This window comes from Barbatula barbatula (genome assembly GCF_947034865.1).
Source record: "Barbatula barbatula genome assembly, chromosome: 25".
NCBI lineage: Eukaryota > Metazoa > Chordata > Actinopteri > Cypriniformes > Nemacheilidae > Barbatula > Barbatula barbatula.
The window spans coordinates 13,814,963-13,831,538 of NC_136788.1; the positions used below are offsets into that span (position 1 = coordinate 13,814,963).

General features: G+C 37.2%; 2 protein-coding genes across 6 annotated transcripts; both read right to left on the minus strand.

The window, feature by feature from the left end:
* Positions 1 to 2,148: 2,148 nt before the first annotated feature.
* On the minus strand, positions 2,149 to 9,804 carry klhdc4 (kelch domain containing 4). Its single transcript, XM_079449898.1, has 12 exons — positions 9,544 to 9,804; positions 9,338 to 9,429; positions 9,193 to 9,271; positions 8,674 to 8,772; positions 8,388 to 8,524; positions 7,837 to 7,929; positions 7,292 to 7,454; positions 6,628 to 6,706; positions 6,202 to 6,410; positions 5,546 to 5,954; positions 4,742 to 4,861; positions 2,149 to 3,642 (listed from the first exon to the last, which is right to left on the minus strand). Exons 1-12 carry the CDS (start codon positions 9,640 to 9,642, stop codon positions 3,470 to 3,472), a joined length of 1,752 nt encoding a protein of 583 aa, XP_079306024.1. The 5' UTR covers positions 9,643 to 9,804; the 3' UTR covers positions 2,149 to 3,469.
* Positions 9,805 to 9,884: 80 nt separating this feature from the next.
* On the minus strand, positions 9,885 to 15,467 carry LOC306890292 (antigen-presenting glycoprotein CD1d-like). 5 transcript variants are annotated; one of them, XR_013786265.1, is made up of 7 exons: positions 15,220 to 15,372; positions 11,996 to 12,238; positions 11,407 to 11,664; positions 10,907 to 11,166; positions 10,694 to 10,810; positions 10,521 to 10,562; positions 9,885 to 10,384 (listed from the first exon to the last, which is right to left on the minus strand). XR_013786265.1 is itself a non-coding variant. In XM_079449901.1 (7 exons), the coding sequence occupies exons 1-7, from the start codon at positions 15,305 to 15,307 to the stop codon at positions 10,317 to 10,319; spliced, it is 1,086 nt and encodes a 361-aa protein (XP_079306027.1). In that variant the 5' UTR covers positions 15,308 to 15,467; the 3' UTR covers positions 9,885 to 10,316. The 5 variants fall into 5 exon arrangements, 4 of the variants coding, with proteins under 4 accessions (XP_079306027.1, XP_079306028.1, XP_079306029.1 ...); XM_079449901.1 differs by having other exon boundaries at positions 10,897 to 11,166; positions 15,220 to 15,467; XM_079449902.1 differs by having other exon boundaries at positions 10,694 to 10,759; positions 10,897 to 11,166; positions 15,220 to 15,377.
* Positions 15,468 to 16,576: the final 1,109 nt, after the last annotated feature.

Here is a 16,576-nt window from a genome sequence, read left to right on the forward strand (position 1 = left end):
AAAAAGGGATAGTTCACCCAGAAAAATTTCATTCTGCCATCATTTACCCTCCTCCGGTCATTCCGAACCTGTATACATGATGTATTTAGATATTCGGAAGAATGTCAGTAACCAAACCAATCTTGCCCGCCATTTACTGCCATAGTAGAGAAAATACATTTTACATTAACTGACATACAAATCTCTTTCTTTGTGTTCATCAGAACAACTGAATTTATAATGGTTTGGAACAACCTGAGGGCGAGTAAGAGATGACAGAATTTTTTATTTTGGGCGAACTGTCCCAAAAGCTACATGATCCATGATGATCAAATGTATTCTTTGATTTATAGAAATTAAAATGCATTAATTACATAAAAAAATGATGTTATACAAAGGCGTCAATGCAAAATAAAAGCCTCAATACCTAAAAACTCAAAATTGGGGGATGAGGCCCCGTGTTAATCTTATTTTACGCAAATTAGCCATCATGTCAAAGACCTTAAGACCAAATGTCAAAAAATACAGTTTGAATAGGCAAAGAGGTTATTTGCAATAAAGATAGACTAACTGTTTGAAATTTAGTCCAAAAATCATGTTTTTATTGTGTTTTATTGTGTTTTTATTATTTAGTCAAAACAAGTTCAACCCATCTGCAGTTTGATGGATATTGGAATGCAAAGTAAAAAACATGATTTTAGATTTTCTTTTTAAATGGAGTTATCTGTTTTTGCAAATGTAATCTTCATTTTATCTTCGCAGTGTCACTTATTCTTGTTTTGTCTCTTGTTCTTTATCTCACTTTCATCCTTGTCCTCCGCAGCAAAACCAAACCCCTCATGTCTTCTCCCTGTTCTCACATCAGTGAAGCATGAGGTGAGATGCTTACAAATAAGCGTAAACAGACACCCCTCCAGCTGCCTCCAGATGGTTCGCTCCCGTCCACTGAGACACCTGCGCAACCTCTCAGTCTTGCATCTCACAGACGGTGTGTCAGAGGGAGGGGAGAGCAAACAGTGTGTTGGAATGGCAATGCGAGATCACATTAGCCATTAAACGGTGTAGTAAACAGTGCGCGCACCCTACAAAGCTGTAATTTCACAAACCTGTGGGATGCTTGAATTTGTAATGGGATTACATCAGAACACTTCCTTAGACCCAATTGGTGGCATTTTTACACAAATGTCAACGTCTCTACTTTGCGGGTATGACTGCCTGTTTGTCGGGTGGATGTCTGTTGCACGTCTGCTAGGAAGTTAAGCCAATTTTGGCTGAGATTACTGTAACAGACTCTCTGTGCAGAGCTCAAGCTTGTCCCAGCACCAGAAGAGGATTATGGGTCATTTCTTTAAATCTATTGGTAAGGAAGTTAAGAAGGAAGTGAAGCAGAGAAGGAGAAACGGTGCGTTCTTAAAATGACCTTTACAAATACATGACCAGATCACACTTCAGAACAAAATCAAAACATAATAAAAAAGGCGATATTAGATTTTGCTTAAGTAAAATCCATAAAGCCATTTAATGACCATTAAAGGGAATGTTCAGCTAAAAATCATTATTCACCCTCGTGTCATTCCAAACCTTTGACTTTCTTTTGTCTGCAGAACATAAAAGATATTTTGAAGAATGTTGGTAACTGAACAATAGTGGCCCACGCTGACTTATATACTAAATCACATTTCTTGAAATATCTTTTGTGTTTCACAGAAAGAGTGATATACAGGTTGAGGTTGATGAATGATAAAGGACAGCATTTTAATGTTTGGTTGAACAATCCCTTTAAGTCTTGTTGCATATTGACTAAATTCATGTTCATTATTTGAATGTCATTTGACTAGATTAACAAATCTCTTTACTTCAAACGGTTCGAAGCATTTGAAGTCTGAAATGATAAAGTTTTTGTTCTATTAAATTTCAATTTGTAATTCATTATGCATGAATTAAAGGAAGAAAATAAATATTTTGATATAAACACTGCTAAATATGCAGAAACATTTCAATAAGCTATTGGCAGGTTTATTTCTTTAAAAGTTGTGTGGCACTTAAATTTTGTTACAATTCTTTGGGCATCTCAACCAGTTGGACCAAAACACCAACGCAAGAAATCGCTGGGCTTTGGGCGGGGCTATTTGTTTTGGGTGTGGCTACCTGTTTGACGGACCATTGAAGAGCGTTTACATTTATTTATTTGGCAAACGCTTTTATCTAAAGCAACTTGCAAATTGAAGAGTTATTAACATATTGTCTAAAAGAGGATGAACAGAGAAGGTAAGTGTTCGCAAACCTTGCTTACAAACTTGCACATCATTTGTTTTCAAATAAAAAACTTTATTTTTGTGAAATTTGCCCTCAGTCAAAAGGAAAAGATCTTCATTCAGAAGCTATTTCAAAGTGTCCAAACAAATTAAATATCGCAAGGAAGTGTCCCCAAGCTACGGAATTAGTCAAGCCTCAATTACCAACCATTATCTTCAATCAAAAGCTTTATCTTATTACTTCAACAGATTAATGAGGTCATAATGACAACCACTAGGTAAACAGACATCAGAATAATCCACCAACATGACCTACAAACATCTCAGTCCATTCTGTCCCCCTTTCTCTCTCACACACTCTCCTGACGTACCTCTGACGACAGCAGTTTCATGTGCTTCTCAGCGTCAGAGCTGTGCTGTACAAATGGAGACTTTTTAGTTATTTATAAACGCCATCTTTATATACAGAATTTCAAACAAAGATGAAGAAAGAAGAGGCCGCGATGAGCTGAGACAGCTGGCTGGATAATCTTGAGTTCATCCATCTCTCTCCTCCATTTATTATTCATTAGCTTCTCCTTCTACATGCATCATTCTTTTCACAGCCAACAAAAAAATAGGTCAATGTGAGAAACGCGGTTCATTTAGAAACTGTGATTGCTTTCTGGTTTTGCTATTAGCATCAGCTTGAGCAACTCTTGACGAAACGTCTTAAAGATGCTCCACACTTGTGCTCACCCTTTAGCCATTATCTGTTACATTTTTCTGAAAAATAATGAATCATATATGGAGTCAAAGACAACGTACTAGCTTACCAAGACTTTGCATTTATATATTTTTTAGTGGCTAGTGGCTAACAATACCAAGGTGTTCAATAAAGATAAAAACACACTGATAATGTTTAGCTAAAATGCACTCAAAGTCATTTTGGATTAAAAAAGCACACAATTAAAACAAAACCGACAGACAAAATGATGAGAAGGCAGCGATATCGTACAAATAATGTACATTTTGTTACAATCTTTCATTTAAGTTTGGGGAACATGTTTTCACTGCTTTCAAAACATACGCTCATTCTTTCCCTCGTGCACATACACACATTTCAAACGCATACACAGTAAAATAAAATTTCCCTTCCTCTTCTCACATACAAACACTTTAATTCTCTCTGCATACACACATTATTATAATACAGCCTCGCCCATCCCTCAAATCCATCAACACCTGCACAAAACTCATTCCTTAATCTCATAAAACACCTTGGCCATGGCAAGGCCGACCTTTTGTACTTTCTTGTCTTTTGCGTCAGGGCCCATGTTGGTTCGGCCCAAGCCGATCCAGTACTTCTCAGTCCGGGTCTGATAATCCGCCAAGGTTTCTCCTGGCTCTGCGGGGGGGTGCTCTGCATCTGAGGAATACACAACATAAAAGTACTCAATGCCCATGTATGTCCTATCTTTTAAACTAAACTAGCCAAGGGAAAAACTAAAACAAAAGTTTTTGTTGCCAAGTGATGTCTAATAATATCTGGGTCCTTTTTTAAAACCATTGCTTTTTAGACAAACTCTAAACAGATCTAAGACCAAACACCAAAGGAAAAGCTTGGGGCAGTCGATACATAATAGGAAAACAAAGTGCATTTGTTTAGCATTCCACCCGACCGTGAGTAAGCCACTAGCTAACAATTGGTGACGTTATTACAACTGACATGCGAAACAGAAATCTAACAATAATTAATTTACGCGAGAAGGACCCCAAAGCGAAACACACAGCTCTGGTTGTCAAAGAGGATCAGGAAAACTTGACCTGGATCCTGGCGGCAAAACCTCATCCTGTCATGTCAACCACCACGAGCCTGATCCGGATCACAACTCCGATCATTACCCATCACAGAGCACAGAACAAAAATGCGATCTGCCTGACAGGTGCGTTTTCTTTTTATTGTTAAATAAATGTGAAATGTAACATTTTGTATTATTTTTCGACTTTTATATTTTAAAAAGCATTTTATATTAAAGTAAGTTCTAATCTGTAACTTTTTGGGTTATAAAAAGAATAACAACTATTGAGCAAGTACATAAAAAGTCCTTGTTCAAAACTGTCGCCACATCACCCTGATTCACAAAGATAAGCTTATTTTTATTATGATTTATAAATTCAGTTGTTGGGTACGATTTCATAGGAAATGTCTGGTGTCATTTGACAAACCCGTGTAAAAATAAGTAGGTTTTATATACCCCCACTGTATTCAACAATATTCAAAGGCCCCACTCACAAAAAATTATAATTTTCAAGCATAATAATATTAAATATTATAGAGCTTGACATTAACCGGAAAAAAACTATTTATTATTAAAATGCTCTTAAATTTTTTAATTTATGCCATTTTGTCATATTTTAAATGAAACCTTGAGGTCCCCTTGGAAGTCAACTGGGGTCCCCCTGTTGAAAAACACTGCATTAAACGCATGTTACAGATTGAAGAAGGAAATTGCAAGAAGTTTTACCTTCTTCTTCACTTTCCTCCACAGAATCCTCGTCTTCCTCGCCCCCTTTCGCCTCCTCTTCCTCTTCCTCGTCTTCATCTTCATCTTCTGATTCTGATTCTTCAAGCCACTCCTGCGTTTCTGTAATTAAAAGTTTAGGCATCTGTTGTATCAATATCAAAATATGTTGCATCTTTTTAAATCGAATTTACTTTGATTGCCTGTGATTGTTTTAAATTGCACATCAGTGTGAACAGATGAATAGCTTGAAGCTGGAAATTTGTCACGCGTCACATTTGTATAACTAACTCTCTAGAGGCTTTGTGATAAACTATTTCCATCAAAATCCTTGTCAGATAGTTTTCATCTTCTGAAATGTTTAAATAATGTTTAAAAAAAAAAAAATACATTTTTAAAATTCAGTAGGATATGATGAAGGTTTTGTTATGAAATGCACAGATACACAATTGCTTATTTTTTTAAATCTTGCTGTGAGCCCTGTCTGCCCTTGTACATCTACTATAAGGCTGACAAATGATTAAACTCACTTAATCGCATCCAGAATAAAAGTTTGCGTTTACATGATACATGTCTGTACTATTTACAAAGTATATTTACCAATCATTAAAAAATATATTTTTGGACTTTCCTTAAATATATGCATGTGTGTGTATGTTTTTGTAAATTCAAAATGAATATGTAAAGTGCACAGACATAAAACTTGTATTTATTCTGGATGCGATTAATCGTTTGACAGCCTACTGTGTTTTCTTTACTTTCAAAGACAATCCCTAATATTTTTTTCACTAGCTGATTTGTACTTACTGGGATCCATTTCCACCAAAACCTCCCACTGGTCCATTTTATGCAGGTCCAGGCTGTAGAGATCACTGAGGGTGAATTGTCGATCTCCCACCTCAAACATTCCTCCATACAAATACAACTTGCCGTGCTTCACCGTTGCCATGGCACTAGAGCGAGGACAGGGTTCTACCAAGGGAACCGCTGCGGCCGCCTCCTCCTCCTCCTCATCATCTTCATCCTCCTCTTCACTCTCCTCCACTGCATGTGGGGCTGGAATCACCTCCTTGATGGTCATTACCGTTCCATCTTCAGCAACGATCTCTTTAATAATCTCAGTGGGACCCTGTGCTGCCTCTTTGTCTTCTTCGGTTTCATTGGTCTGTTCTTCCTTCTTTCCTCGACGTCTCTTCTTTTTTTCCGACTTGCTGCCCTGCCAAACAACACAACCATTTTGTTAGTTTTTAAAAATAAAAGGTTTTTTTTGCACTCATTCATCATTGCTCAGTAGAACACATTGTCCAGTCTTTAGAGTCCCGTGTATGGTTGAGCTAATCTTCAAAACCACGAGACTCGGAGAGAGAAGCTTGAACTTCAACTAAAGCAAGTTTTTAAAAGTGAACATAAATATATTAATACAAAATTAAGACGTTCCTTAAATTGAAAAACCACATGCCAACCTTCAACTGGGCAGGAAACCAGCGGTTTTTGTTGATGTCGAAAAAGTACAGGTCATTGAAGAAATCTCCCTCTAGAGATTCCTCTTCCTCCTCATCGCAAACACCACCGAAGAGGAGTGCACGGCCCCCTGGACCCACCGCCAGTGAGAAACCAGACCGGGGCGGGGGCTTCACTCCTGACGGGTTTAATCGACTCCAGGTCCACTTCTCTGTAAGACAGCACCCAGCAAAACCATGACATGTAGAGTCTACCGTGCTTCCAACAATCCTACATATTAAGCTACAGGAATACTGTGAAAAACATATAAACCACAGGTGAAAGAAAATAGATCTATAGATGAAAGAAAAAAGGCTGAGATAAAAAACGCATGTCCAAAGACATATAGGAGAGTTGGGGAGTGATAGCGCAGGCTTTAATGATGGTACCATTCTCTTCTTTGCCCTCCCTCCTCAGCAGGAACATGTCAGAATGGATGGTTCCTTTATCCACATCCTTCTTCGCTCTCTGGAAGAGAAAAGCAGCTATTACCACCTACGTCTGTTTACTCTCGTGGGTTTACTCAAGGACAGGCTCCTGGAAATGACACAATAGCTGGCTTTCTTATGAAGACAGCTGCGCTTACCATTAACATGCTCACACACTATCAGGCTAAACCGTTATATTGTTTATATATAATGGACTGGAGAAAGAAGTTGATGAGCCCAGATGTCACAACATGACATTTTTAAAACCTGCCAATGAGTTTTCGCCATTACATTTGTTACATTTTTTGTTACATGATTAAACAACGAATGATGATGTGAAACCTCGTTCCAGGACATGAAATTGCAGACACACGAATGAGATCACACATTTGGATTGTATAAATACCATGGTTTCTGGTTGACTAACAAAAACGGTTTGAAGTATCGGAGTAGACACCATGGTAAATGAATATAGTAATTGTTCAGTACCATGGTACACATTCAAGTACTATAGTAACACACCTATGCAACCCAAGTGTACCATCAACTCCGATTATAACAATGAACTCATATTTGTCTGAACTTTGAGGTGAATTTAATCATGTCATGATTGCACAGAACGTACAGATTTGGAGTATCCGCCATAGATGATGACCCCGTTGCCGTCTGGGGTGGGGGTCATTTGACAGGCTGAACGGGGGCAGGGGCCGGTTCCTGATAGTTGGAGGCGACTCCAAGTAAACGTGTCCAGATTGAATGAGTGGACATCGTTGTAATAGATATAATCCCTGTACAGAAGAAAACATGCATTAATAGAATAATGTAAATTATATCATTAAATTAGCTTTTATGGTTTTAAATACACATTCTTAAAATTGAAGATCCTTTGTAGGTCGACCTACATTGGTTTTTACCTAAGCATTTTTTGTCACTAAATAATTGCCATACTTTTATTTATGCTAATTTACAGTTTACATCATTGTTTTTGTTTTCAGTTTACACCGTTTTCAGCACTTTAGAAACAGTGACGCGTACAAACTGGTAAGAATGTAATGACATAATACAGGAAACATGACATAACTTACTATTTAATATTGTATAATACTGTACAACATTCTATAATATTTGTATACATTTGTGGATGTTTCTCTACTGTTTAATGACCCGTACCTCGTGCTTTCATGAAATCCCCCGAACACAAGCAGTTGTCTTTTGGTCAGGACCATACGATGTCCACTTCTGCCAGATGGAGCGCCAGGAGCTCTACGAGAACACAACGGGCATATTTCAACTCTTACTAGCAGCACGACAAGTCAAAAGTCAATCCTGTTTCATCTATCACCTATATAGTCTAGCATAACGCCTCTTAACATCCAGAGCTGAATTTCTATGAACTGCAAATACGATTACACCTTCTGTACACGAACTGTACATGACTATAGTTTCTGTGAAAGGATTTGTTTGCTTTTTAGAAAGACATATCAGACATCAATATTTGTCCAATGCCGTAATGTGACGTTTCTAAATAAAGCTGAATGTTTAATTAAGAATTCTGCTTTAAATAGACTTTATGTAATCTATAACTTCTCTTTGGTTAAAAGCACAAAATGTAGAATGATGTCTGTCGACGACTTCATCCTAGAAAGTATTCCCTTTCGTTTGTTATACATCTCTGAGAACTGCTCGGCCCGCGGTGAGTTCTCACAAACAAAACAACTCACTTGATTTGCTCCCATGTGCGTGTTCCCAAGTGAAGCACCCACAGATCTTTATAGTGATAGAACTGCTCGCCGTCAGGGGATGCAAACTCCCCTCCAAACACCCACATCTGCCCACCACCCTGGGGAACTATGACAGCCTGCAGGGAGAAGACAAAAAGAGGTTTGACACAGATCTTTTAAATGCGGTCTGCCCCCTGGTGGTGAACTCTGAAACTGTATCACAAAAATTGTAAGCAAATTCATTTACATTTTATTATTTTTATTCCAAATGTATTGATTTGAATACCTGATGAGCACAGCGTCTTGGTGGAGGATTCGGTATGTCTACCTTGACCAAAGTATTCTTCTTAATGTTGTAGAAGAACAGCTCATTGTAAAGAAACGTCTAGGAGAAAAGGGACATTTGATTTAATACAAGCTTCGAAGAACACGTGGTTATGTTAAGTGGATGAGATACATTCATAATATAATATATATATATATAAATGTATGCATGTAGATAGTAGATAGATATAGATAGATAGATAGATAGATAGGTAGGTAGGTAGGTAGGTAGGTAGGTAGGTAGGTAGGTAGGTAGGTAGGTAGGTAGGTAGGTAGGTAGGGATAGAGATAGAGAGATAGAGAGATAGAGAGATAGAGAGATAGAGAGATAGAGAGATAGAGAGATAGATAGATAGATAGATAGATAGATAGATAGATAGATAGATAGATAGATAGATAGATATAGTTGCCAACCCATATGACAAAACATAAACTGACAATAAATTGAGTGACAAAAAGAAAACTCTCATCGAACAGTTACCTTCTTCCCATTGAAGAATTCCCCTCCGAATAAAATCAACTCGTCTTTTTCGGGATGTGCGCACAGAGACGCGTTCAACCTGCGTGAGAAAGAGCTGTCAATCAAGTGTCACGTGATTGACAGCTGTACACACATGAAGACGCACCTGGAGGACGGAGGCGCGCACGCGGTTTCCACTACTTGCGTCTTTTTCGCGTCAATAGATTGAAATTCAGCGATCAACGACTCCAAATCCTCCTGTTACGACCAAATGCAGCATATCAGCATTGCATTATGACGCGAGAGGTGTAAGTGGCTGTACAGCGCGTATGTTGGTATCTGGAGGACCATTTCAACTATAAATTCACTCACCTCTTCTCTTTTCGACCTTTTCGAAACCTTCTTCTCCATTTTGGCGGCGGTTTTCTCCGCTCCTTTAACTTTCTTTTCTTTCTTGCCTTTTTTACCCATTTTAATCGACTTAAATGGCAGACTTTGTCTTCAAGCGTGACAATTACAACCACATGGAGATTTAAATGAACTACAAGACGGTCCTGCCATTCACTTCCGTCATCAACTCGCTTCTCGGCGGCTCGTGTTTAGCACTGGTGCTCTGCAGCGCCGCCTGCTGATTTGGATCAAGTGCAGTTGAAACAAGTTAACTGAATGAATGACTTTGCCATTGTGTAATAAAAACACATACTGCAGAAAATACCTTTCGACATGGATTTTTATTTAAGATGAACAACATTCAATTCTAGAGAAAGCTGTTTTGGGTTTAAATAGTAAAAGTGAGGATAATCAGGTCACATTTGGGTTGTTGATAAATATCCTGTACATGTGTCCTATGACAGCAGAAACTAATATATTATTCATATTTATAATCTAAAATAGCATAGTTTTCTCTTCATTGACAGATTTATCTTCATTTTTTTTTCCTGTCACACCAAATGACACATTTTGATTTATTTGTTAACTATTGTAGTTCTGTACTTAAATCAGCTTATAGTTATTCGCTATAGTACAGTCACAAAATAAATACACAGCTTTTTCTATAACATTAGCATTTTTCACATATATCAGAATATTTAAAGATGGAGAAATTAAAAGGCTTGATTTTGTGAAGAAATTTGTAATGAACGGTATTACAAATCATTAATCATTGAATCATTGCTGTGACCGGAGTCCACACTGTTCACATGTTGCACAGGTACTGAAAATAAAATGAATTTTGAATGATTAAAAAGAAGATGAAATGCTGTTAAAACTAAAAGAATAAAGCATTATAATTGAATAAACACTATAAATGTAAGTGCAGATCATTAAACCATTACTTTCACCTGTCTTACCTCCATGTTGCCTCCTCCAAAGAAAAACAGGAGTTACCGTCACTATAAGATCAACACCAAGCACACATGTTAATATTAACAACCAAGAGCCTCACGGTGAAAACATCGATAACTTTGAATTTAGACAAGCTATACTAAGCTTATTGAACCATTTTTTTCACTTTCTGTCTTACCTCCACGTCGCTTTTTTGCTTGAATTATGGCAGCTACAGTCACAGAGATCAGCACGAAAGCCAAAACTATTGGGATTAAGATGGCCACTAACATTAATGGTGTCCGGGTATTATACTCTGAAACATAATTCATAAGTAAAATTCACATTGAGATTTAACATGATTTTGTCTGTATTTTAGTTTTCTTTAAGTATATTATTTACCCAAACTGACATCCAGTTCGTTGTCTAGACTGACATGTGAGACAGTGCATCTGTATATGTGTGTCTTATCTGCACTGATCTTCAGAATCTTCCTCATCTGGTACGTCCCGTCATCATTGGGCAGAAAATCTCCTCCAGTGATCTCATGATCAGGTACAAGCTTTCCGTCTCTGAACAGGGTCATATTGATGGGACGAGGGTAAAATCCTGTTGCCAGGCAACGCAGATGGGGCCCCGAAGATTTGAGGTCGAAACGAACTTCAGGTTTTACTGTTGAAGAAATATGGCAGACGAATCATGTACATTTAAATGTTTATTTACACACATTGGCCAGAATGTTCTTCAAACATTAACCTTCTGTTTTACAGAGGAAAAACAAATTAACACAGAGTAGAAACAATGTGAGGTTTAAGGGTGTAACCGGCTATAGCATAACAAGGATGTTTGTTCGTTTATTAATTGTTAATTCTTCATTTTTTTACAGTTTGACCGGAAGTTAATTTATCTTACCTTTTCTGTTTACTTGATTTATTCTTTTTTCAAGGAAACCCTTGAGCAGTTGTATGCAAGTAGGGTAAAAGAAATTTTCAAACTGCTTTGAAGTTGCATCATAATTGATTGTTGACACCTGAGCTGTGTATTTTAAAGTACCATTGTACCAATGGAACTCATCTATGGTGGAGCCTTGTAAACCCTCCCATGTGAACATTTGTCCTGGTCGGCCCTGTTCCAGCTGACACATTACCAGTAATTGAAAAGTACCAAAACCTTCACAAAATAAGACAATGTACTTAAAAAATGTACACGAAAAATACAAGCACTATGACAAACATACATATTGATTGATATTTCTAAGTTACAAAACAATCAAATGTGATTAAAGCTACTTGGTAAAGCAAGTAACTCAATCTGTTAAAACACTGTCAGAAATAAAAGTATTACTATTGTATGTAAAAAAATGTACAGTAATACCTTTTAAGGGACACAATATAGGTCTTTCTGGTAAAACTATCCCTTGATGGACACATTGTGACTCTGTCAATCATGATTTACATTTTCTTTATGTTCCAATGTTGTACAAATTGTAGACAATGCTTACCCTCTGGTTTGTGGAAGTGTTCTACTATTGCCCATCTGTTTTGTATGGCTTGGCCCACGTTATGCAGCTCATTAGTATTAAACAGTGATTCCTCATTTGTTGTATTTCCTCTTCCAATGAAGGTGTCTGCCTCACCATTATAGTACAGAAGTCTGATATCATTCAACATCATTGTGGCGCTATACTGGGGAAAAGGAGTTTTTCCTTTGGTGTAAATGGCAGATGCCCAGAAGTTATAAGAGTCTGTGAAAATATATAAAAACAGCGACACTCTAAAACAAAATAATTATAGCTGAAAGAGGTTAAAGAAGTTAAAGAGTTATAAATTATATAGAACAGGTTTAAGTCAAATTTAGTTAAAACAGTTTACTAGATAAAGGGAAAATGAAGCAATCATCATCATGAGCTGCTTTTTTATGTTACAAGTGTTTTGTGTAATTGTGAGGAAAGTCATTTCCACTCTTTACTATTTCATTATTATTTATCTATCAAGACAAACCAAATGAGTTTTGATGCTTCCAAAAAAATGTTGGAATTTATTGAATCATCGTCATTCAAAATGTTGCAAAGAAATCTGAAATTAAAATGCAAAGATTATCATCTGAGATAAATTTTGTCTGTAAATATGTTTATATCATGTTTGATATTTTGTGTTAGGGTAAGGACAACATGAAATGGAAAACCTATGGAAAACATGAAATAACAACAACCATTTCTTTATTAACACGTGCATTATAAAAATTTGTGTAAATGTAACATTCATTATTAAAACGATAACACGGGCGCTTTACATTTAATCCGTTTTTTCCATCATGCAGCAAAAATGCAATTACGTGGTTTGGTTGGGATGTTATAGGCTTCTGAAATTTGAATAATTGTATGAAACGTTTTCTGGCGGAGTCTTACCATTTCCAGCAGCTGTTGGAAGAGAAAGTAGAAACAGCACACAAATTTTATCCATATTATTATTGATACAACATGCATTCGGGAAGAACTCACATAAATGACCAACTTTAAACTGTCCTCAGTCTCACCCTTGTGAGAAGTTTATCTCATTGAGATTATATCAGATCAATTTCCGCGTTGCACTCAGTTTACTTTTGTTTTCTTTTGGCTCGCAGCCTTATCTAGCCGTATCACTCTGTGGTCTACACTGGAAAAACAGGACATTTTGTGAAGAAAGCTTGTTGGTTGAAAAACCAGGGCAATGCAGTGGCGTAGGTGTTTCACCGGTGCCACCACACACCTGGAAATAGGCCTAAATGTCATATTATTACAGCCGGTGTTGAATTGTCCTACCCTGTCAGATTTTCCTACCGCAGGGCAAAACTTAATATAATCAATACCACATCGACAAAATAAACAGGTAGGATGATTTCACAATGCAAAATACCACGTCAGACTACCCGCTTAAAATAAACACATATTTATTGAAAGAGTATTTTAGGTTACCTAGCTATCTGTCTTTTAGGATTAGAGTCAAGTTGCAGCCTCAACCGAAGCTCGACAGTGCTTGCACAACAAGGCAAAATATTTTTTTTTTATTTAAGATTATCATTAATCATTTTGTAGAGTCGCCACGCCCTTTGTCCAGCTCTATCATCACATTTGTCTGGGCATGGACTGCATCCTGCTTGCTCTGGTAAACTTGGACTGCGGGAGGGGATTGCGTGAGCGGTCTGGAGGACGGAGGACAAAGGTGCAATATAGTTGTCAGGGTGTGATGTATATTCAAAACATCATCCCCTTGATCTCATTTACACCCATTACTGCACCAAAGATAACGTTAAAGTCACACCTCTTCACATTTTTGACCACTTCTTCATCATTTTCAACATGCTCCTTCCTACATGCACTACACCTACACCACCACCAGATTATTTTAGACTCTCTCCCCACCACCCTGTCTGCTAAAGTGATATTGTCTCTAAACTCCAACTTTGCATCTCTAGATGTTGACACTGCCACCGACACCTTATGCTCAACACTTACATCCAGTCTAGATAACCTCCTCTGTCCTCCAGACCGCCTGTCCTTGGCTGTCTGACGTCCTCCGTGAGCAACGGAGTACAATCAGGGCTACAGAAAGGAAATGGCGCAAGACCAAGAATCCTGCTGACCTAAGGGACTACTAGTCACATCCAGCACACTCACACCAGCACTCACACACATCATCAACACCTCCCTGCTCACCAGCACTATTCCATCCACATTCAAACAGGCCCAGGTCACGCCACTTAAGAAACCCACACCGGACCCCTCTACTACAGTTACAGACCTGTCTCTCTAATCCCATTTATTGCAAAAACACTTGGCAGACAAATGAGAAAAAAACACTTACCCTCTCTCTTAGGTATTGTTCTTGCATTTGTTGAAACTAGTAACTTTGTATTAGCAACTATTCTATTATTGCTCCTGTATGATATAGCTGTATTGCTCCCTGAAGTCTCTGTAAGTCGCTTTAAGTAGTCGCAAGAAAATATTGCATATTGGCACCTTTGATATATTTTCATATGGCAATGCCCCACCTATGAATTTATGCCAGTGGCTTGTTTGTCTCCAAAAATAATGAATTCTTTATATATAGTTGGCTTTTTGAAAATAAACTAATTTATTTAAAACATTTTGATTAGACAATGGATAAAATGAAGAAAGTCTGTCTATCCGTTTAGACTGACAGGCACATGAAAATATACTGCGCAAAAGGAATGACCCATAACTTCTGGTGCCCCTTGTCACACTAAAGTGGTTCCCAGCATACTTTTTACTACAGCAAAAGATCAAAAACTGATAGCTACCTATTATAAGAAACATGCCTTACAAGTAAATATAGTGTCGATACACTTTCACTTATGAGCTTTGACTTCTCCCAAAGAAGAAGTTTTTTTATTGAATCATCTGTCACTAGGGAAACTAACAGTTGAATATAGACATTGAACAGAAAATCATGTGGACAAGAAAGATATATACTGTATATGAACTGGTCTTGGACTGACAGACACATCTCCATTAAACATACATAAATTAAGGACAATTAAGAATTTTTTTTATATCTTCACATGCTTCAATCTAATAATGAAACCTAAATAACTATAATGTAAATATATTTTTAGTGAAGTAATTTGTTTTGTCACATTTTGCTAATTGGTACTAGGTTAGGGCAAGTTAAATAGTGTAGTGAAAAATAAGAAAAGAAAGCTTTTTTTTTTCATCTGAAATCTTACCTTCTGGAGCAGCGGTTGGAAGTAGTAAAAGTAGTAACAGCACAAGACGTTTGTCCATATTAGTGATTTTTATACATTCACACCTCATGCATTCGGTAAGCACTCACAAAGACCACCGTATTCTCTGTCTTATCCTAGTCAATTATGTTCACTGAGCTAAATAGATATAAGCCAAAAATGTCCTTTGTTTGATACGCGCTAAGCTGAAAGGCTGTCACACTGGTCACACCTGATATATCCATTGGCTCGCATCCACAGCATTACACACACTTTTAAATATTCTTAACTTCCTTTTCAAAGAAAAAAACAATCATCAGAAAAGATTTGAATCCTTCTTTGTGTGAAATGGAGGTTTTCAATAATAAGTCCAATGTTATCAGCCAGTCTTGGTCATCCTGTTTAATGTGATTGTAATTTATTCATGAACTGTCTCTCAAATAAGAAGGCAAATGCTTAACCAATGGTTAAAAATCTAGAAATTCAGTGAATCAATACTGTAAACTATAGGTCAATAAGGAGGATTTGTGGTAGATTTATGTATTTTGGCTAATGTATAAAGCATTAGGACAATTGGATGACGATTTGTTATAATATTTCTGTTTTTCATTTTACTATTAGACCTCTATTTAACCTTGAGAAAAAGCAGGGCATCCAGCGTTTTCTTCGAGTTTAAGATGTTAATGGCCCCTAAACAATACACACCTTCTGCAAGCATTTCTTAATTTATTCCAAAGAAGTGGTGGGGACATGTCCCACCCGCAAATTACACCTATGGTTCCTCAAGAACTTAATATGGCTTTTGGACATGGTACAGGGGATAAACCCTGTGAAATAGATTTAATATTGTATTAATAGTGTCTTTTTAGTGTCTATTATCTTTAATGGAGCGTCTGTAAGATGATCAGTTGCCATTTGTCAGTGTCCCACACAGTTCCCAAAGGCTTAACACCTGATAAATTTGGGGACCTGTTAGGGCAGAAATTATGTGTGAACTCAATACAGACAGTAAAGCATAACGCAAGCCAAACTCATGGGATTATTTCCATTGAAGACGATATCTAATATAAAAATGTGTATTAATGTAGGTCTTTTTGAATAAAAGTGATATACATATTTGGTTTCATTTAATCAAACAGACCCTTTGTAGCACTACGGAGGCTACCAGTAACTGTTCCCCAGGTTTGCCCTAGATTGTACATTCCCCCCGGACTCTTGTGCTCTGTTTTGTATTTATCATGTTGCCCTGTTTTTGTTTGGTCACTGGTTAAACAAGTTGTCATAATATGTCAAGCATATTTCTATACATTTCCATTAGATGTTTTTTTAAATCTGTCCTGAATTGGTAAATTGCTCCGTG